This window comes from Phyllostomus discolor, chromosome 1, assembly GCF_004126475.2.
Source record: "Phyllostomus discolor isolate MPI-MPIP mPhyDis1 chromosome 1, mPhyDis1.pri.v3, whole genome shotgun sequence".
In the NCBI taxonomy this organism is placed as follows: Eukaryota; Metazoa; Chordata; class Mammalia; order Chiroptera; family Phyllostomidae; genus Phyllostomus; species Phyllostomus discolor.
In genome coordinates this window covers 78,645,216-78,668,481 of record NC_040903.2, presented here as the reverse complement: position 1 = coordinate 78,668,481, position 23,266 = coordinate 78,645,216, and the positions used below count along the sequence as shown (strand labels likewise).

General features: G+C 45.2%; 1 protein-coding gene across 3 annotated transcripts in view; it reads right to left on the bottom strand.

Annotated features, from left to right (window-relative positions):
- Positions 1–10,526: 10,526 nt before the first annotated feature.
- Positions 10,527–23,266, bottom strand: part of LARP4B (La ribonucleoprotein 4B) — a 62,287-nt gene continuing 49,547 nt past the window's right edge. For all 3 annotated transcript variants that reach the window (XM_036025078.1, XM_036025079.1, XM_028507471.2), the window contains 5 exons: positions 23,215–23,260; positions 18,159–18,320; positions 15,273–15,397; positions 15,091–15,190; positions 10,527–13,955 (listed from right to left, as the gene is read on the bottom strand). In XM_036025078.1, the coding sequence (XP_035880971.1) occupies positions 13,683–13,955; positions 15,091–15,190; positions 15,273–15,397; positions 18,159–18,320; positions 23,215–23,260 (706 nt within the window). In that variant the 3' untranslated portion in view covers positions 10,527–13,682. The remainder of the gene's footprint in view (positions 13,956–15,090; positions 15,191–15,272; positions 15,398–18,158; positions 18,321–23,214; positions 23,261–23,266) is intronic.

Here is a 23,266-nt window from a genome sequence, read left to right as displayed (position 1 = left end):
AGGCAAACACACTAAAAGAATCTCCAGGAAAATATTAACTGAAGCCAAACACAGCTTCTCACAACAATGCCAGCTGATGGTACACTGATACAGATGGGTTCCTAGGACACTCACTTAGCAGGGGAAGCCTGTACTGCAAGGGCCTGCCCTCCAGAAGGTGATTCTAGTTTTTTTTTTTAGTCCCCCCGCCCATATACAGCATGGATGCACCAGACACACGGACAATTCATGTCCTGTGGGGGACGGAGCAGGGAGGTGCAAAAATTCAGCATGCTGCTCCAAATGGTGCACAATTTAAAACTTATAAATTGGTTATTTCTAGAATTTTCCATTGCATTTTTTTGGACTGTAGTAAACCATGGGTAACTGAAACCACAGAAAGTGAAGCCTCCTATGGGGGTGGGGGGGGCGCTATTGTATTGTACACAGTAAGCCCTCACTTAACATTGTCAACAGGTTCTTGGAAACAGTGACTTTAAGTGAAACAACATATCAGGGAACCAGTTCCACCCTTGGAGAATTGACGTAAGAGTTAAGACAAGGGTTAAGCTCCTATGGCAAATTTCTAATCACAAAAACATCATCAAACTTCTGAATAAATACCCTGAACACTTTTAATGTTAAACATTGAAGTAAATGTGAGCCATACATATGTTTAAGAGAAAATAATTAAAACAAATTAGATTTTTATTTTCTACCCACTGATCCCATTTCATGGTCACAGGTGGCTGGAGCCTCTCCTGACAGGTCAGGGCACAAGGCTGGACTGCCCCTGGCAGGACACCCTGCACTGCATGGCCATTCACACCCATACCCACACTTAGATGGGACAATGTAGACACCTCACATGCACATCATTGAGACATGGGAGGAAACTGGGGTCCCCAGACAACCCACACAGACATGGGGAGAACGTGCAAACTCTGCAGACAGGCCCCAGCAGGATTCAACATCTTTTCCTCATCAGTGTCTCAACAAACAGATGTTGAATGAAACTTCAATGAAACAATGTCACGACATTGAATGAAACAATGTTATTTAAGGTTCTGCTGTATTTGAAAGTTGCTAAGAGAATAAATCTTAATCATCACATTCCCCAAAATTTGTTAACTATGTGAGGTGATGGAAGTTAGCTAGACTTACTGTGGTGACTGCCTCATGATATATGTACATATCATTGTTAATATCAACTATATCTCAATTTCATAAAAAAAAAGGAACCCTTTAGTTCCACCTCTTAGGAAACACAGTCTCAGGGGGACACCCTGATGTGGACAGGCACAAGGCCACCTCAATATGGTGCCAGCTCCCTGTACTTTCCTCTGTAATTCTCTCCTTTTCAGGCTAAGACCCCCACTTCTGAGGGTCCTGGCCTGGACCTTCCCCAACTGCCCTCGTCCCTAGGACTCCTGGGATCATGCCACCCTGCACCTTTTGCCCCTGAGGACAGGCCACCACCAGGGAGTGCTGGGTAACTGCTGTGGGCCAGCCAGGGTGCGATTCACCAAGTCATCAGAAGTACCGTTTGCCCAAAGATGGCCCCTTACCTGCTGGCAGTGGTATCTGCATCTTCTATTGGGGGACACGGCTCTGGCGGGCAGGGCACTGGGAGCCAGGATTCCAAGTCTCACAAGACGCGCCTCTGGTCAGGCCCAGAGATTGTTCTGGACAGGGAGGCTATTAGCCTTGGTCCACCCATCTGTGGGGAGCAGTTTATCTCAATGATGGTTCCACCCAACAGGCCTGGGAATGCCAAGATCCTGGGGAGCTGGTCTGGGGACCTGCTGTGAGAAGGCCTGGACACGACGTTGAGCCTTCATGCAGGGAAGGGAAGGGTGAGGACACCGAGCTCTGTCAGCAGAGGTGCAGGCACACAGGGGAGCAGCCTCGTGGAGGAGCCTCCACAGGGCCTGGCAGCCCCAGGCTGAGTGCACCAGGCTCCTGGGTGGCCCAGTATCACCATGATCTTGGTGCTTCCGACAATGGGAGCTGCTCTGAACTAGGTGATGCTGCTGACAGAGAGTGCAGGAATCCTGTGTGTGTGTGCACAAATGTGCATACCTGGGCATGTGTGAAAGTGTGTGCATGTGTGTGCACAAGTGCAGACACCATAGCCATCTTGAGCATCTTGAGTCACACCTGCCATCAATGACCCTGTGCTAGACAATAAACCTGAATGCCTGTCTTCACCAGAACCAAGTTCTCACTGTCAGAACCAGGTGAGGCCCAGGTTGCTGAGCTCCCACAGAAGCTCCAGGTGATTCCCACAAGGCTGAAGTTTCAGGGCACAGGGTGGAAACCTCAGACGATGACACCCAGTGCTGCCCCCACAGCCCTACTGAGTGGAAACACATGGTCCTCGAGTGGGCGGGGCAGAAACTCGGCAAGTGGCTCCCTGGCAGGTGGCAGCAGGTGGCTGCAGCTGTGGCAACTTCAGGTCAAGGTCCCACCCATTGGCATAAGTATGAAAAATTAAAGTATGTTTTAAATATTTAAACATTAATTTTAAAAAGTTTAAAACCACCCTGGCTGGTGTGGCTCAGTGGATTGAGTGTCAGCCTGCCAACTGAAAGGTCGCCAGTTCGATTCCCAGTCAGGGCACATGCCTGGGTTGCGGGCCAGGTCCCCAGTAGGGGGTGTGTGAGAGGGAACCTATGGATGCATCCCTTGCACATCGATATTTCTCTTTCTCCCTCTCCCTTCCCCTGTCTCTAAAGATAAATAAATAAAATCTTGTAAAAAAAAGTTTTAAGCCTCTTTGGGGATTTTTTTAATGGCTATTGTTGATGGCAGCTGCACCAAAGGCCCAAGCTCCAGGTTGCTCTGTCAAGTTAAGTGATTGAACTGCGTGATGAAAACCTATGTTTGCATGGATTTCTGGTGTATCGAACACTCCAGAGAAATGCATAAATGGGAGGAGATGAAGCCAGAAAACAGGAGAGATATGGTGCGACTCTCACTTAGAAACTGAGCTAAAATCACAATTTTCTATCCAGTGTTTTTGCTTGGCCCCACTGGCTTTCTACAGTTTCATTCTCTTAAAGTAAATGAATCTGATGGAAAAACCAGTGCAAAGCCACACTTTTCACACTGGAATGTGTTTTTGAACATTTTTAATACTTAAAGCTTCGAGGGCGGCTTCTGAGGGAGAGGACACAAGGACACAGGGACACAGGGTGGAAACACGTGCTGAGCGGCTCGCGGCCGGGAGGTGCCACCAGCTGTCTGTCTGGACAGTTTACTGCACCAGTCCGTGGAGGGCGATTCCACTTTTCCGTGAGGCGCATTTGATCCTGTAAAATGGGCAGGGGTAGCTGCTGGTGTTCAGGTCGAAGGCAAATTCACAAGGACTCAGCGAGACTAGACGTGTCCCAAGTGTTAACCACCAACGGGCCACAGTGAGCGGTGGGGCTGGGCTTGGAACCAGCAATGACGGCTGAAGCGAAATAAGCTCAAGATACAAAAAGCCAATTCATTCCGTTTCCATATGCTGGCAATGAACAATAAGAAACTGAAAAATGCCTTTGATAATAGCATCAAAATATGAAGTATTTTAATGATAAATTTAACAAGAAATGTGCAGGACCTGTGCATTAAAGCTACAAAACCTCACTGAGGGAAATTAAGAAGACCTCAGAAAAGGGTCAGGAGACTAAAACAATGCAGCTCTCCCCCCCAGTGGCCGGGGCACCCTGGGCTGATGGACCCAGGCCCGCTCAGGCCTGGCCACGGGCCCCAAGCCCATGAGAGCACAGGCCTTGAGGAGCAGGTCTCCCTGACATGAGGGGAACCATATAAAATCGCTGATATTCGACCATTTCTCTTACCTCCCAAAATTGCCATCACAGACGGTTTAAGTAAATGCAACTTAAAGTAACAGACGTCCAGATGCGACTAGGATTTGAGCATGCGGACACGTGTGAGCTGGAAAGGGTGAGCTGTGCCTGTAACTATTCTGCATCAGTAGCTGAGAAAAAGGAGGTAAAGTGAGAGCCACGAGGCTGATCACCCGAAACTGGGCTTCACGCGGCCCCATGACCCAGTTAACCACAGGGCTTGGCACGAGACCTGGTGGAGAGGCAGGAGGCCAGGGGCCCTCGGGTTATTTCCAAACAAGCCCATGGGTCTCTCTAAGGAAGCCAATCAAGATCTTTCCGTATCCAGAACAGCATAAAGCTTCTGGGGGTGAAGTTGACTAGAGGGGTAAGAGACTAAGAGTGCTAAGCCACTGGTGTTTAGAGCAGAAATCCTGAGGCAAAACCAGCGCAAGAAGCTTGTAAAACCTCCACGAAGGGTGACTGCTGGAGCTGAGCAGCCCAGGCAGGCACTCCGGGAAATCCCTGGTGATAGCAGATCCCTCCCGGGAAGCACCTGCAGAAACTCCCTCCACCCAGAAGCCCTGCGGCAGGGGAGTTCGGCTTTGTCTGGCCACTACCCAGCTGTTTTGTGTAAATGACAATGTGAGCTGCAGCACAGCCCACACCTGCTCTGTGGCTACTTGAGTTGTGTCAGCGGCAGATGCCGCCCAGGACTTGGACAAGCTGCAGGAACTGCGAGGGAAGCAGAGCCACTACCCCATTAAGTGCCCATCTCTGGCTGGGCTGTCATCAGCAGCTATTCAACCTTCCCCAAGGACACAGGCTGACAGACCTGAGTTTAAAAAGAAAGGAGTTCAGGAAGAGGAGTTTCTGAGAAGGCCCAGGAAAGGCCCCTCTGTCATGGCCTGGACACAGCGAACCCCCATTTCTCAGGCTGAAACCTCACGACTTTACACACTAGGGGCTGGTGCCAGATTTCAGAGGACTGAGCGATAGCAGGGACCGGCAAATCTCCTTTCTCACCCTGATGCCTCTTTTCTTGGAGGAAATACTGGGCATATTGAGAATTGATCTTGTTACCGGACAGGGGCCTGGCCCTGAGCAGGTCTGCCTAAGGCTGGCCAGTAGCATGTGTGTTCTTGACTTTGTGCAGGGAAGATTTCACAACAGGAGTCCAGGTGACTGTGAGGACGTGTTTACTGAAGCTGGGGACAGTGACACAGCAATGGGCCTCGAGCAGAAGAAGCAAGCAGAGAGCCCAGGCTGGGCTGCCTTAGCTCACTGGGAAGTCAGAGAAAAGGGGGCGGGGCCTTGGGGACAGGTTCAGGAGATGAGCCTGGGGCAAACTGACACTGCCCATTTTTCCCCTGGTTGCAAGTCTCCTGGGGCCCCTTAGAGTTTAGATGTGTGCCTGTGGGGGAAGGGAATGGCAGGGACTGCTCCCCAGAGGGAGAGTGTGGTCCTTTATCTTGAGGCTTTTTTCTCCCTCCTGCAGACAAGAATCTTAGGGGAGGTCTCGGGAGGTTTCAGCAGAATATTCATCAGTTTTCCAGGTGGGCCTTTTCAGGGTCATGGTCTCCACTGATTGGTCAGTGACAGGACAGGGGGTCATCAGTCACAGCAGCTGGTCCCCACATCACCCACCTGGGCCTGTGGCTGAAATACAGCTGAGGCCTAGATGTTATTTCCAGGGAGGCAAACTTCTGCATCTGGCTATAAGTTGCTCAGCCATTTTGTTCAGCTGTGTTTCCCCATTCCTGGCTTACTGGCCTGCCTCATTGTCAAGGACACCTCAACACTCCAGGCTACCAAATCAAAGGGACACACGCTGCCCCAGCCTCTCAGGGCCTCAGCAGCCACGTTGCTCCCTCCTGCTTCCCCACTGGCCTTTCTCTGGATCCTCCCTCTGTCCACACTCGGAGCTCCAGGCTAAGGTACCTCCTGTTTGTTGGACACCGTATTCCACTCCATGGTTTCAGGGCCCTCACAAAGTTAAAATGTCCAAAACAGAACTCTTGATTTCCCTTCTCTCCAACCCATTTCATCCTCCCATCTCCCTCATCTCAGGAAGGCTTCACCACCCAGGTTCAAAAGCCAGGGACTTGTGAACAAAAAAGGGACAATGCAATACACCTGACAAGTTCGGGGGCCACATGGCAGGCCTGGCAAGCTCGGCGACCAAAACTAACCACACACAGTGGTCTGACCACAAATGACTCACTGGGCAGGTCATAGGGAGTAGTCACGTCACAGGCCCGCAGCTTCCTTAGCTAAAGGCCATTCTTCGCTTTAAGGAGCCCTGTCTCTAAGATAACATACCTTTGAAATGTCAGTCATTTTCTTTATGGACTGCTTTCAGCACCAGGGTGGGAGACCACAGAACCCCTCCTTGCTGTCTTGTAGACCACATGCCATCTCTATGGTGCTTACTCACTGTCCTGTACCCAGCAATGTAAAAGAAGTATGTACTTCCTCATTTTGCTTTTTATCTCATTGCAGGTATTTCCCTGCTTTGCTTTCTCCGCCCTCCTTAATCTACCACCAGTGAGTAAATTTCATGTACCTTCCTTAGACATTTTCTCCTTTGATTTTAAACACATTAAAGAAACTACAAAACTGCCATTCTCTGGAGCATTTTCTGAATCTGTTGAGATTTTGCTTCCTGGCAATTGTCTCAGATATACTCATAAACATTCTCTACAGGTTTGGACGTTTCTTCCATCGACAGACGGAATTCACCTTTGATGACGTCCCTCCCTCTCCACCCTAGGCGCCTGTCGCCAATGGCTCTCCGTGTGCGACCCTGCACGTCTGGCCAAGCGTCTCCACTCCTGACCTCTCCCTCCACTCCATTTCCCACAAGGCAGCAAATAGGGCCTTCTAAAAACATAAATAACATCATTCAACATTTCTTCAAAAAATATTTTTAAGTCCTGGCTGGCGTAGCTCAGTGGATTGAGCATGAGCTGTGAACCAAAGTGTTGCAGGTTCGATTCCCAGTCAGGGCACATGCCTGGGTTGCAGGCCACGGCCCCCAGTAACCGCACATTGATGTCTCTCTCTCTCTCTCTCTCTCTTTCTGCCTCCCTTCCCTCTCTAAAAAATAAATAAATAAAATCTTTAACAACAACAAAAAAAGAATCAGCCCTTAAAAAAATATTCTTAAGGAGTTTCAAAACATTTCCAGGCCTGGAGAAACAGCTCTCAACAAATATACAACTCCCCTCTCCCCAAATCCACTCTGCCCTAACGAATGCAGTGTGCATTTGAGGGGAGGCCAGCAAACAGCAAACAAGACACACGGAAACATTCCATTAGACGGCAGTAGGGACCGTGAGGAATACAGAGCAGGAAGGGAGGGCAGGGAGGCTGGACGCAAGTGAGCCTCAATTAGCACATAACCAGAGGCCAGTTTGAGGGGTGCACGGCCCACTGAGTCTGAGGACTGGTCAGTCATCCAGAGCACGCTGGGAGGTGGGCCCTTGGGTGGTTCTGAGCGGCACTGAGGTCAACAGGATCACTACGGTGTCATGTGAGAAAGGACAGGAGGGCTGAGCACAAAAGCCGCAGTGACTGCGTTGGTCCGGAGGAGGCAGGTCCATGTCCTGGAGAAGGACATCCATGGCAGCTTGGGGAGCGAGATTTCCTGAGGTGGGACGAGAGAGAAAGCAGTCACGGGCAAGTGCCAGGTTTGGGGCCTGAGGAGTGGGCTGATGTGGCTGTCACTGCCAGAAGGGAGCAGGTTGTCGAGGCAGCGTCATAAACTCAGTCGCGTTGCCTTTGCGACGTTCACACAGAGACGGTGGGCTGACAGTTTAAGGAAAAGGTCTGGGGCAGGTGAAACCGTACTGGCCTTGAGCCTGCAAGTGTCAGGGTTTGGAGGGCAGGTCTCATCATTGGGCTGCTAAATCAACACAAGAATGAATTTATGAGATGCTTGTAGTGGGCTGGGCCGTTCTGGACACTGGGAAGACAGAGGGAATTTGAGCCAAGAGCAAGTAAACAAATTAGATGAAATGCAGATAAACTAAGATGGGAATGAGATAGAGGTGACTTAGGATGGGCTCAGGGACAGGCTCTGTGAAGGGCCAACATGTGAACTCGAACTCGAGTGACAGGAAGAGCCGTCAAACAAGAGGAAGGGCCCCAAGCTGAGGAATCACCGAGGTGGGGCACCTGGCTGGGTGTGGTGAGCAGATGGAGGCAGAGGGCATGGATCAAGGGCCAACCAGCGGCAACACTGGGCAGCTCACGGGTGAGTGACCGGCTGGCTATGCTGTGTTTGAACTTCATTCTACATCTTGGGAACAATCGCAGTGTTTAAGCCAGGGAACAACTTGAGGGTCCCTCCTATTGGCATGATGGGGCCTGGAGTGTTGGGTGATTGGAAGAAGCCAGTTAGGAAGCTTCTAAAAGGTGACCGTGGCTCAGTAGGGTGATGGGAGGCTCTTATGAAGTAGAGGTGACAGGAACATTGATGTATTAGATATGGAGAGGAAGAAACGGGGAATCAGGGATGGTTGAGCTGTAAGTCTGAGATGTTGACTAAATTCAGGCAGCCTTGTCAGGTGGGCAGTCAGATATACAAGCTGGGAGCCTGAGGGAATGCCTGGGTGGGGACATCCCCAGCAGCCACAGTGGGTCCCAGCCGGTCTCGGGCCCTGCCCACCCTGGCCCTACCGCAGACCTAAATGGTCTGAAAGCCATCACTGGTTCAACAGACATAGGTTCCCCACTCTGAGATGTGAAATTTACTGCCAGTGTGACGTAATTCCTAAATGCCACACAGAAACTCCCTTTCTTCCCCTGGATAGTAACATGGCTCGGGCAACATCCTGCTCCCTGGGGACAAAGGCAACACTGCGGTGGCAGGACAGAGATGGAAAGGGCACAGGTCCTTTGGAGACATCTTGAGCTTCCTATTCACTCAGCGACACAATTTGTCAGTGCCAAGCCCCAGATGGGCTTGGATTTCAGGTGCTGTGAAATCACCTGCATTTCGATGAAGTTATGGACCTGCAGGAGACTGCCCAGTAAGAAGGTGCAGATATAGATAAGACACACCTGCTTGCTGGCCCAATGAGATGTACAAGGTGATGAGCTGTGTGTGACCCCCACCCCCACCACCTAAAAAGGCCCAGACCAACCGATACACACATCCGTGAGCAAGTGCAGTCCAGCTGAGCCTACAGTGACCTAATCCCCATATATGATTGTCATTTTAGGCCACTGAGTTTTGGGCAGTTATGCAGAAATACCAGTTAAGACATTACTCTATTTCTCCCCAAATTTCCCAGGCCAGTGCTGCCCACAGAGAATACATACTCAATAAATATTTCATTAATTTGACAAATATTTATTGAGCATCTACTACATCACAGTGTACAAAGAACAGGGCATATAATGGTGATCCAGATGGACTTAATTCCCGCCTTCATGGAGCACATTTAGTTATCACTGTGCTGAGTTTTACAAAGGAAATTCTTAGAAACACAGAACGACAGGTGAATGGCATTCTGTGGTGTCAGCCAGGAAACAACCGTAGACAGTGGAGAATGAGAGCCAAATAAAGATGCATGCATATGTGGGAACTCTGTAACAAGAGAGGCATTACACAGCAGTGAGGAGGTAAGAAACTAATTAGTGGTACAGAAAAAACTTTCCACGTGATGCAGAAGTAAAGTTGCATCACAAGTAAAGATGCAGAAGTGAAGTTTTCACCTCAGACCCTAGACACACACATACAGATGAACTCCAGATGGACTGAAAATACACACACACAGATTGTGACTCTGGAGTAGGGAAAGACTTCATAAACAAGACCAAGATGCTTGAACCTAGAGGAGAAGACTGATAAATTTTACACGATAATTAAAAACTTTAAGATAGGAAATACTCTGAATAAAGTTAAGACAACTGAGGGGGTGGAGGGATTGAGCACAAAGGAGAAAAGACTCATGGGCATGGGCAATAGTGTGGTGATTCTAAGAGGGTATAAGGGGACTAAATGGTAATGGAAAAAATGGAAAATAAGTTAAGACAACTGGTCAAGATTGAGAAAATATTTGTAACACATATAACACATAGTTAATAGCCAGAACTGATAAAGAATACCAGTCAATAAGAAAAAAGATAGCCTAACAGAAAAATAAAAAAGGATATGAACAGGTAATTCATCAAAGAAAATTGTTTACATCTAACTGGGCCATCTACTAAATTAATATATTATACTAAGAAGTTCCACACACCTCCAGCCTTTTGCTAGTGTTGGCATCGCCACTGTATAAAGGTAGATTACTTTGTTTTTGAGGTTCTCTTATGGTCTGACGACCACATGACCCCAACAGCAGCCTTGAGGGACTTTATGGAGACATCTCAACAGACATGGCCCTTTCACACAAGAAACAAAAGATCCTGACACAGGGCTATTTACTTTTGTGGTAAATCTTGGGTTTAATGAACAGTTTCCTCATGAATACTTGATTTTAATGGTTGGTCTGAATATCTTAAAACATTAAGCCAACTGGAGAGAACCCTCATGCTACAGATAATTCACACATGTGCTAAGAAGTCTTTAATAATCCAAACACAAGTTGGAGGAAATGCGTATTTCATTCTCATGTACACTGACGGGAATACACAAAAAATTATTTTTAAAAAGGTACATTCTTAAAGAATATTTTAATTTTTAAAAAATCAAAAGAAAAATTGAACAGTGCCTAAATCTTTATTTTTCATAACCTACAATTTTTCCAAATTAGACAGTTTTACACTGAATGACACAAAAGGAAACTTAAATTACCAATAGTTACACATAAGCTTGATTCCAGTCTTAATGAAAAGAATAGAACAAAAACAAAAACCCTCAAGAAAGCTTCCACATTACACTCCTGTTTTGTGAACTGGCAGCTGTTGGCTCTCCTTCAGTCTTCGATTGTCTGCTGCTTTCCGTGTAACCCCTACCGACAGCTCACACCCTCCTCACCTACTGACATCGGGAGAAATGGAACCTGCTGCACTCCTGACTACAGCTAGGGACAGCCGGTGGTGAGACTACAGGAGGGCCTGATACGAAACATTGTGACACTAACTCTTTAAGAAGCAACTACAATACTTGAAATTCATGTCTGGAGAAATGGGGCAGGATTCTTTTATTTCCAAAGTATCATCACACAATTGTACAAGTTAAAATGTCATTTGTGATTGCTGTATCTCTGATTCTATACCTCAAAATACTGCTGGGGAAAAACAAAGAGTTACATTTTTAAAAATGTACAAAAGCTATATACTACTAGCTGTATGCGATAGCTGTCATCTGCATCACAGCTTCCAGTTGTGCCAACTCCCATTCTTTTCTGTGAGTGGAAATCTCAAGAATAGTATCAGAAAGGTGGTTTTTTTTGGACATTATACAGCTATTTGGCATATCACCTTTGCTTAATTAAAAAGGATGCTATAAAAATTCATCACAGCAATGTTTCAACTCTGGATGCCATGCGCCGTGGCTACAGGAGCAGTGGCTGCAGCACACGCCTCACCACACCGCTGCCTGGCCTGCTGCGGTCACAGTGACCACCTCCATCCCAGAGGCAGCTGCTGAACTCCGCACTCACCGGCTAGAGGGGAGAGCTCCAGCAGGCTCCAGCAGGCACCACCTCAGAGAAAAAAAGGCTTTTTGTTATGGGGTTTGAGGACAACCATGACTACCTCTTCCAGCAATGACCACAACACTTAGGAATTCCCAGGTTTGGAGCTTGCCTTTTCAACTCTCTACGGGACTCATTAGTTGGGCACTTACTTCTGATTTTTTTCATTGGCTATCTGACAACCACAAAGAAATAATTCCCATGTTCCTTTTACAGGCATTTGCAAAATATTAGCACTGTGGTGTACTTCTTGGTGTGTAAATGATGCTGGCTGCTCTGAGGAGGGCACCTTCCTCTGGCAAGGTAAATTATGCTGGGCTGTTTGTGATTTTCAGTAGATTCTTTTTCACTTCCCTTGAAGATACTGCCAGTTTCTGCTTTCTACATTACACTTCAAAAACCCTTTCACACCAGCTATGATTAGCACATATTTACATACTTTTAGGAAGAGCATGGACACATCCAAAGGCTTTCAAGACTGTCCACTTCCCTTTGCAGTAGCAAAGAGGCAGAATCAGCTCAACACATCAGTTTAAGAGGGGAAAAAACTTCAACAAATTAAAATAATATTCAAACCACAACATTTAGTTTATCTACATCCAGCTCAATAGCAACATTTATAATATATCAATAATTTTTATCAGATTTTTCTCTTAAGGGTACCCTTTTAATATGTTCTGATTATTTACAACTGTACAAGCAAAGCACACACTCCCAAGTGCACATATTTAATACAGTATCAACTATTTGCATTTACAGGATTTTTAAACAATCTGAAAAAAGATCAACTGTGTAAGATCTCCAAGGTATATTACAAACACGACGGCTAGTTCTCGTACTCCAGTACGCTTACTCAGGAAAACTAGCGCCAGTAGATCCCACATCACTGAGTAACTGCAATCCACTCATGCCAACCCAGGGGCCGGTCTCCAGGAACTCTACGCTGTCTTATACAAAAGTTAAGGCAAAGTCATTTTCAAGTTTAAATAAAATTCAAGTCTTTAAATATTGGATGGAAATAATTTTTTTTAAAAAAACCCTCAGTCTTGTTAAATAACATTTTGTGGAATAAACCTGTATGGTTACATTTAGCAGGAAATACTCTTATTTTAATGTCTGCTGCTTAGAATACTTAAAGAAAAAATTTAGGCATTTTAAAAGAAAATAATTTATATTTAACTTTATTATAAACTGCTAGCTTTAGTGCATGCGGGTTCAGAGTGCAGCACTTTCGGAAGGGAATCAGTGAGACCCTCATCTTGGAGGTAAAGAGAGCGAGAATTCTCCTCCTCCATCACCACAGGGCACCGCAAACACATTCTCCCACGATTAAGTAACGTTCAGTCCATGTGCCGTTGGGAGGTACAAGGAGGCGCCCACAGAAGCCAACTAACGTGAGGGAGACTTGGCCTCCCACCAGCTCATGGGAACAAAACAACACCAGGGTACAATGTCATGGTAACATGTCAGTGGGCAACAAAGTTTATGTTTTCATTTAAGTTCTATTCACAATGTGCTTTGAATTTATCTTACATAATAGCCACTGAGACTGGAGTGAGGAGCTGGTTACTCGCTTCGCAGTGCATCAAAACTCAAGGTTTTAGGCTCTTGGGGGCTCTTTGCAGGTTCATTTGCCCAGCAGATCAAAAACGGACTGTACTTTTTACAAAAATCTAGGATCTAAATGAGTACTTGGCCCTGGCCAGTGTGTGGCACCATCTAACCCATCTCTCCTTCAGGCTACACCCACAGCATCGCTTTGTGCCCCCAACCACTGTCTTCAGCTTTGCCCGTCAGTCTGATATCCTTAGCGATATGCACTTGCTAACCAGTTATTTTAAAAAATGAAGTAGCACAGTTCCACTTAATTTAGAAAAACTCACTATTTATAGCTTGCATTCATAGCCACATGGAGGCTTAATAAAAAATATCAATTTGTTAGGATAAATGCATTTTCTATCCTGAAAAAAATCAGACTTATGCATCACCTCCAGTTAAGCACCAACCTAAAATAAGGTTTATATTAATTAAATCCTGAAAAATAGATTTTTTTCAAGAGGGGGAAAATCCGACTCATAGAAGAAAAATAACTTGCAGGCATCTCACGGGCCTTGTCTACACTGCAAGCTCCTAACCAGTGGCTCATTCTTGGTACCGAGTGCGACAGTGCTTAGTTGTGGCGACCTCAGCTCCTCACAGCCCTCCCTGACCCCGGCGCTCACTGAGGGGACCTGGGAGGGGTGCTCTGTTCTCTGTGTGGACGCTTTCCTGTAGCAGGAGGTGAGGGCCTACGGCCCGGCGGCCTCCTCTGGTCCCTGGGTGGTCCTGGGTTGGACTTGGGGGCAGAGAGCTCTTTCTCTGTGAGCTTCTTTTCTTCTTTCCCACAACCAACAGTGTTTGGCTTTTGTTCTTTTGCAGGTGGCAATGGGGAGGACGAAGGCTCTCTACTCGTCCTCTGGCAAATCTCGGCGTAGCTGGGTTTTCGCAGTTCCTGGGAAAAGACACAACTCTGGGATTACACACACAACATGATGTCTGCAGGGCAACAGATGAAAATACTGTCCTCTTAAGGTAAAGAACTTTCCAACTGTAACCAAATTTCCACATTCAAAAGTATATTTTTAAAGACTCCATACATTTCCACAATGCAGTTTCCCCTGTGGTGCACTTTTCCTCTAAGAAACTCTAGAAATATATTGTAAAAATGGGTAAAACTAGGAAAGTTATTGGTGCATAAGTGTTGAATGAAACTGTTGCAACTTGAAGCATTCTTGAGCCACATGAGGCCCAAAAGGAGGCCTAATAAAACCAGGTGCCCCAAGAAGACAGGCACCAGCTTCCTCTGCCCTCGCTTCCTCCAAACATACTGCCATGCAGCACAGTGTAGCCCAGCTTACAAATGAACTTCAAAATCGTCTTTAAAAATTGTGTACTCATCTCTACCTACAGAGGGCTGTGGTATGGGTTCAGGAAAGAAACACAGTTAAAACAACCTTAAAAAAAAGTTAGCAGGGTTTTCAGGTAAGTGGGAACATTAAGGCTAAGTGACATGAGAACAGTTAAAACTATTTGACCTTTATAAATCATTTGTTAGCTTAAAAAATCATTTTAACCTAAAAAATTTTTTTCTTTAAAGAGTCAATCTAGTGGACAGTAAGGGTTTAACTCCTTGATTTGAATGGCACAAGCTCACCCAAGATCAAACTGAGGACAATACATATCAGAACAGAAGAGGTGGGGTCCCCCTTGAGGGAAGGGAATGAGGGGTACAGAGGGCACATTGTCCCCTACCGTCTACTGAGCCAGTAGACCGTGGTCACAGTGCTGGCGAGGAACAGCCATGCTCAGATGAGCATGTATCCTATGGGAAACAGGAGCTAGAGTCTTGTGATTGATTACTCAAAAGGACTACTTCACTCAGCTGACACTGAAATAGAGAGTCTATGGCAGTGGTGACAAGAAATAAACAGTTGGCTGAAATTGTTAGCATATATCCAAGGTATCCTGCACAGGAAGCACACACGACACAGCAATAAAAGCCCATCAAATCGGACTGCACTGACAATGAGCTGATCTGAGGAGGAGGAGGAGCCGTTTTCCTCCCACCGTGTGCCCCTGGCACCTACCGTGGTGGTGCCGTTCACCTGCACCGATTTACTGGCGGTAGTGGAAGTAAGTCTGTCTGCACTCAGGGCTTCCCTCGGCTTCTCCGCCACTTTGGGGTCCCTGTGAAAAGGCCACCCAACAGGTGAGTCCCACATGACAACATTCCCAGTGGATCAGGAAGAGGCAGAAAGATGGTACTTACTCGGGCAGGTGAGCAGGGGAAGGGGTGCGCTCGTGGGCCATGGACAGGGTGCAGGGGGCTGGACCTGGGGGCTCTCTGGGGGTCGCTGCGGGAAGAGGGCTAGTGCCTGCATCCGTGCTGTGACTCTGAAAACCGTCGAAGTCAGAGTTTACAGGTGGGCAGAGAAGCATGGGTCATATCTCTAATAATCTACAACACACCAACAGAGGTACCAGCCTGACTCACACGGCTGCCCACCCTCCTCCCAGGGCACCAGCTAGGTGCTGTCACGCAGAGTGCGCAGAATCAGAAAACGAAACATAGTTCAAGCCTGTCCTCCTAACAACTCATTCATAGCCTTGGGGCCCTCTTCTGTGTTTCTGCCATATTATCTGCAAGTTTGTTTTCCTAAATAAACAAATATCAAAAATACCTATTCATCTCCGACAATCCTGTAGCCTAGCACAGCCTGGCATATAACAAATACAGATATCTGTTAAATGTGGAATTCCTAGTACAATTAAGTAAAATCAACAAAACCCAAAAATGCCAACACCTCCACACCAATGTAATTTGGAGTGTCCTGAGGTGAGTGGCAGGTGCTGACAGAAAATTCAAGAACAGCCCCAGGGGGAATGATGTGCTAACTCTCCCAATTTAACACGGGAAGAAATGGAACTCAAAACTTTTAAGTCAATCATTCTCGATCATGAGTGAAAGACCAGACATCGATGTTCTTACTCCAGCTACTGTCCACCCTTCCCCGCCTCATGCAGTGACAGCTCATACACGCACGGATCTTCTTCATGATGTACAATTAACAAGAAAGGAGGGGAGCAAATAAGTAATTGAAAGTGAGATTGTCAAAAGACAACATTTTCTTAATATTTAACCTTTCAAAGAAGACAAAAGGTTCAGAAGTAAACTGAACAGAGAAGTACTGAGGAAGACGAATGGAATGGCACCATCTACACCCCTCTGGTCCCAGCAGGGGTGACCAGAGACATGCAGCCTCCCTAAGAATCATCATCTTTTACAGCTTCATGCTCAAGGTTGGTGGGAATGTGGGAAGGGAAAAAGCCTCCATTCTGTAACAGCTCAGTTACCCAGGATCTGTTCAATCCTGACACACTGGAATGTGAGGACTTAGGACGTGACCAGCACCTTAAATCCCTAAAGCCTCCCCACCAGCTCCAAAACTTGAGTGTCACGGAGACAGAAAAAGCTACTGTAGTGCAACCCCAAGAAGCAGGGATGCAGGCTCTCACCTGGCCATGGAATCAGGCTTTGACTTTTTAAAAGTAGCAATTGTTTCTTCCAAAGAAATTTTACATAACTCAAAATGTAAGACACAGTATTGGTATTTTTGAAGTGGGTGAAGGCCAGGTTGCTCTGCCCACCACTGGGGGGAGAGTAAAGTCAGTCTGTAAACTAGAATTCATGATTTTTAAAATGCGCTTTGCTCTATGAGACACTTATAACTTAGAAATTACTGTTTAAGAGTTTAGAATAATGTAGAAGACATCCCACATCTAATATATGATTGTTATTATAACCTTGAAGGTTAAAAACAGGAACAGTAACCACATACCAGCAGGAAAAGGACTGAAAACCAATTATAAATGCCATGTAAGCCCTGGCTTGGTGACTGAGTGGCTTCTTGGTGGCCCTCTTGATAACCTGGATGTAGCCTTTCCTCACCCAAAAGCCAAGGGGTTCTGATTCCTGACATTTGGGGGTGGTAGGAAGTGGATTTCCTTTAGAAAAAGACATGGTGGGAGGGAGGGGGCCCTGACTGGTGTGGCTCATAGGGTTGGGTCATCCTGTGAACTGAAAGACCAGAGCACATGCCTGGGTTGCAGGCCAGGTCCCTGGTTGGGAGCATGCAAGAGACAACTGATCCATGCTTCTCTCACATCAATAAGTTTCTCTCCCTCTCTTCATCTTTCTCTAAAAATAAATAAAATCTTGCCTTGGCCGGTATGGCTCAGTGGACTGAACGCTAGCCTACAAACCGAAGGGTTTCTGGTTCGATTCCCAGTCAGGGCACATGCCTGGATTGTGGGCCAGTTCCCCAGTAGGGGATGCACAAGAAGCAACCACACAGTGATGTTTCTCTCCCTTTCTTTCTCCCTCCCTTCGTATCTGTGTGTAAAAATTAATAAATAAAAATCTTAATAAATAAATAAATAAAACCTCTCAGAAGGAAGGGAGGAATAAGGAAGGAAGGAAGGAAGGAAGGAAGGAAAGAAGGAAGGAAGGAAGGAAAGAAGGAAGGAAGGAAGGAAAGAAGGAAGGAAGGAAGGAAAGAAGGAAGGAAGGAACAGACACAGGGGGATTACACCTGGTAGCAGCACAATTCTCTCTGTACCTTGATAACAGCAGGCCCAGAAGGAGTGTTGGAAATGAATCTCCTGTGACTTCGGTAGCTTAATCTGATCGCTGGTATTATAATCACACAGAGGAATGAAAGCAGCTAGTCTAGAGCCTGCAGAGCTCACCAAAAGCCACTAGAATTAAAGTTTTTCTGGACTTCTTCTTATCCACATAGTTCACTAAAAGTTATATTACTTCTGGTATAATTCAGATTTTTCTGTTTTATTCTTCTGACTTGTAAAATAAAGGCAGGTCCTGAATATCAACAATAAAAATGTAATCTGAGTTTCTGGATGAGCGAAAGCATCTGTACTGTACACTGCAGCACAGGTTTCTCCCTTGACCTTGGCAGATTGGGAACTAAAAGGCTTCAGTCCTGGATTCAACTTCAACCCTATCACTGAAAATGTGTGGCCTCTGTCAATCATTTACTCTCTGAATCTACATGAAAATGAGCTCAGCCAAGTGCCTGGCAGGAAATCAGTACACAGTAACTGTTAGCAACCACTAGGCTTGTGACATGTATCTTACCCTTTCTTTTGATCCTAATAACAAGCTAGACAGCCTGTTTTCAAACAAGTCCTCAGTCTTCAAGTGGCCTGCCGCTCCAGGAAGTGGAGGGAAGTTAGACAGCCCCAATTCGAAGCTCGGGGACGGAGGTTTTGGTGGTGTTGGAGATTGAGTCTGACTCCTCTGAAAGAGAACAACACCACAAAGTTGCACAAGTGTAGATGGTACAGTGCTAAGAAACACAGCAAAAGAGTAAGGCAATAATCCTTTCTCTAATCTTCTGATTTCTGTATCTGTCTGAAAAAAACAAAAAGATAATCTGACCATAACAACACTTTGTCACCTAATCAAAGGTCACTTAGTAGGCAACTTCCCCTCTGAGAGCAGAGCTGTAAAGCTGAACCCTCAAGGCTGCTACTGGGCTTGATTGCATATGCTGTGCGGGGCTGCTTCCCTGTGACCAAGACCCTCTGGTTCCTGGCACAGTCAGCTGACACAGACTGGGCAGGACACGGATAGGCAGCAAAGTGATAGCTATGAACAAAGCCGACACTGTAGAACAACTGGACCCCACTGTCAAAAATCAGAGTAGCCTGGGTCTAAGATATTAACCTATTCATCTCCAGACAAGTTTTATGTTATTATAAAATAGTGTGTAATCCAAGTCATACAGGAGATAGTAAAAGAAAACAAAACAAAAGGCCACTCTTTCAACTCTCTACAACATATGGAAGAAATTTTACAGATTACCTACCAAGGAGAAGGAAAAAACAATTTAACAAAAAAAGGGGGGGAGCTTCTGTTATCTGAAAACTAACTTATGGAAACACTGTATATTTTTAAATCACTATGTAAAAAGCGTGGTATTAGATATTACCACACTCCTGACTTTAAGAAAGTAAATTCAGCAGAACAATATCCAAGTATATATCATAAACCCAAGATCTCAGAAGAAAGCCAGTGATATAGTTTTACTGAAAAACTATAATCCATCTGTCTTAATATGCTAGGTATCATTTTGTAGGTGTTCAGTTCCTTGACTGAAGCATACAAGGAACAGAAAGGGAGATGAGTTTCTATTTAGGCTGTATCTTTGCTAAATGTTGGCCACGTTGAGTGGACACAATGCTCTCATGGGGCTCATTTAACTAGGAAGGGCTGATTCTTCCCAGAAACTTATACCAACACGAAGATCATTCACTCCAGAAGTAGAATCTAGAGAAAATTTGTTGGAACTCAAGAGAGAGCAGGGGAAAGATGACATGGACCCAAGATGGCAGCAATTCCACATCTCTCTGGTCAGCCTGTCAGCCTCTCTTCCTTCCTTACAGGGTAGGTGCTAAGTCGAGCCTCACTCTGCTCAGCCACAAGCCTTCAGAGCAAAGCTTCCACTTACTAATTGCAGCCATGGTAGTCTCTCTAACTCAGCAAACCTAGAGGTTATATATAGACATCATGAACTCAAAGCAATTTTCAGCTTTTATATTAGACATCTGCATATTTTCAGAAGATAAGCAATTCTAAGGAGAAAGACTTCACAAAAAATTACTCTCGACTTTTAGGGACAAAATAGGCAAGTAACAAGCGCCCAGACACAGGAGTTACAAAATGATAGCACTTACAGATGAAGTTTGATCTTGAAGGCAGTGTTTAACATTTTTGAGAATCTGATGGGCTTTAGGTGAGGTATGAATGCTACCCTGGTTCTATGGGCTTGGTTGGGCCAATGCTCACAAGCTTTGATGTCTCTAGGTTTCTTTATTTCTTTCCCCATTTTTAAATTATATTTTATGGCTTAAGCTAAGCTACAACAGTTACCCTGATTTTCCCCTTAGCCCCCCTCCATCCAGGAACACACACTCCCTCATGCACTCCCCCACCACTATTCATGTCTATGGGACATGAGTATAAGTTCTTTTGCTACTCCATTTCCTATACTATACTTTATATCGCCATGGCTATTCTGCAACTACCTATTTGTATGTTTTAAAATATTTTTTCCTAAAATATATTTTATTGCTTATGCTATTATAGTTGTCCTATTTTTTTCTCTCCTTTATTCCCCTCCACCCTTTACCGCCCCACCCCACTATCATTCCCCCACCTTAATTCATGTCCATGGGTCACATATATAAGTTCTTTGGCTTCTCTGTCTCCCATACTATTCTTAACTTCCCACCTATTTTGTACCTACCAACATATGCTTCTTATTCCCTGTACCTTTAACCCCATTCCCCCTCCCCCTCCCTACTGATAATCCTCCATGTGATCTCCATTTCTGTGATTCTGTTCCTGTTCCAGTTGTTTGTTTAGTTTGTTTTTCTTTTTTTAGGTTCAGTTGTTAATAGTTGTGAGTTTGGTATTAATTTACTGTTCATAGTTTTGATCTTTTTTTCTTAAATAAGTCCCTTTAACATTTCATGTAGTAAGGGCTCAGTGGTGATGAATTCCTTTAACTTGACCTTATCTGGGAAGCACTTTATCTGTCTTTCCATTCTAAATGATAGCTTTGCTATGTAGAGTAATCTTGGATGTAGGTCCTTGCCTTTCATGACTTTAAATACTTCTTTCCAGCCCCTCCTTGCCTGTAAGATTTCTTTTGAGAAATCAGCTGACAGACTTATGGGAACTCCTTTTTAGGTAACTGTCTCCTTTTCTCTTGCTACTTTTAGGATTCTATCCTTATCTTTAATCTTGGGTAATATAATTATGATGTGTCTTGATGTATCCTTCCTTGGATCCAACTTCTTTGGGACTCTCTGAGCTTCCTGGACTTCCTGGAAGTCTATTTCCTTTGCCAGATTGGGGAAAGTCTCCTTTACTATATTTTCAATAAGTTTTTAATTTCTTGCTCTTCCTCTTTTCCTCTGGCACCCCTATAATTCGGATGTTGAACATTTAAACTGTCCTGGAGGTTCCTAAGCCTCTCCTCATTTTTTTGAATTCTTGTTTCTTCACTCTGCTCTGGATGAATGTTTATTTCTTCCTTCTGGTCCAAACTGTTGATGTGAGTCCTGGTTTCCTTCCAGTCACTGTTGGTTTCCTATACATTTTACTTTATTTCACTCTGCATAGCCTTTACTTCTTCCTCTATTTTGCAACCATACTCAACCATTTCTGTGAGCATCTTGATTACCAGTGTTTTGAACTGTGCATCTGATAGGAGGGCTATCTCTTCATTGCTTAGTTTTATTTTTTCTGGAGCTTTGATCTATTCTTTCATTTGGGCTTTTTTTCTTTTTTTTTCTTTTTGTCTTGGTGGACCTGTTATGTAACAAGGGGCAGAGCCTTAGGTATTTCCCAGGGCAGGGCAACCCATGTCACTGTGTTGTAGTGCTGAGTATGGGGGAGGGATCCAAGAGGGATAATGCCACTTACTCAGCTCTCCGCTGGCTTTCAGTCACTTCCCATGCTACCCACAAGCAAATTGGGCCCTTCTGGTGCTAATTCCTGGGTGGGTGGGCCTCCTTACCTTCTCGGACCCTGTGGGTCTCTCCAATGGACTCTCCTGTGAAGCTAGGAGTTTCTCCCACTTCCGCAACCCCCAGTTTTTTCAGTCAGAGGTTTGAGGCTTTATTTCCCTGTGCTGGGACCCTGGGTTATGCAGTCTGTCTCACCCCCCAGTTGTTCCTCCCGGTTTATCTGCATGCAAATGTGGGACTGCCCAGTCCTCCAGCTGCCACCTTGCCACAAGTCCTCTCTGCCCCGGCTGTCCATCTCTGCTCCTCCTATCAGTCTGGATGAACATTTCTTTTTTTAACTTCTTGGGTGTCAGACTTCCAAACAGTTCAATTTTCTGGCAGTTCTGTTTTTTGTTTTTAAATTTGTTGTTCTCCTTCTTTTGGTTGTGTAAGGAGGCAAAGTGTATCTACCTATGCCTCCATTGTGGTCACAAGTCTGATGACTCTAGGTTTCTGCAGTCATCAGAATGTCCCAGTACAACAATGGTATACTCTCTGTAATAACTGTGTCATGTGCCTGGGTTTCTAAATGGTTCCCAGGTATTAACACATGAATCAGGTATATGAAACAAAATGAAACAAACATGGCTATGAGAGAAAATTTCACCTCTCACTTCACTTAGGTGATATAGTGAGTGAGCAATGGGAGCAACTCATGTCAGATAAATAGGCTCTGAAGAGATTCAGATGGTAGTCTTGTTAGTCCAACCATCACAGCAATCATTCATTTCAACTGAAATCAGCCGATATAAATTGCCTTACCAAGGGGTTCACCAAAAACTAGACTAAACTGGCCAATAACATAAAATTATGGGTGTTACATCTAACTGGCACTTGCTAAGTTCCAGACAAAGAAAATATGTTCTCTGTAATGGGAAAATGCATACTTGATAGCTTAGGCGGCTGGACCACAAATTTTCTCCTCCTTGCCAGTCCTCCACGTGTGGAGTTAATTTTTATACCTGCAAGTCCAGTAAATATCCTTCATCCCTTCATACCTTTCTGTGTACTGCCAGGATGTTCTCCACCACTTTCTGTGGAAATGCACCTTATCAGCATTCATCAAAGCTCAGCTGAGTACTGGCTGAACTGTCATCACTCAAGAAGATGCGACCGTACCTCATGTGCCTATCACTCACATAAATCCACCACCATAAGTTACAGCAGAGGCAGCAATGCTTTCTGCATAGCGGACACATTGTTTTGAAGGAAAAAGACTGATAAAGTATTTCCTATGTGGGAGAAGTTTATTCTGCTTGCCAAACCTAACGAGCCCAGTTACTTTAAATTATAAGGTTAACTACATAGCAAGGACTTGTATGGACACTTGCAGATTGACTACATCACGTGTATTCTCCTGGCTATACCTACTACATAACACAGGCACATGTGTGCAACCTGTAGTAACTCAGAAAACTAGCCTCCACCTTTTCTCCCCATTAGAGAATCAAAAATATCAGCTATCACTTAATGGATATCACATTAAAAGAAAATGTCTTTTGAAATTTTCCTTATTACACCTTAACTTTCATTCAATTACAATTACACCTCATGCTTCCTTTATATAAATTAGATTTAAATGTCTTGCAGAAATGACACAAGTTCGATGTACTCACTGTAAACTTCTCCTCCCTTTTCTTCCGGTAACCAAAGGAATTCTTCCTGGGG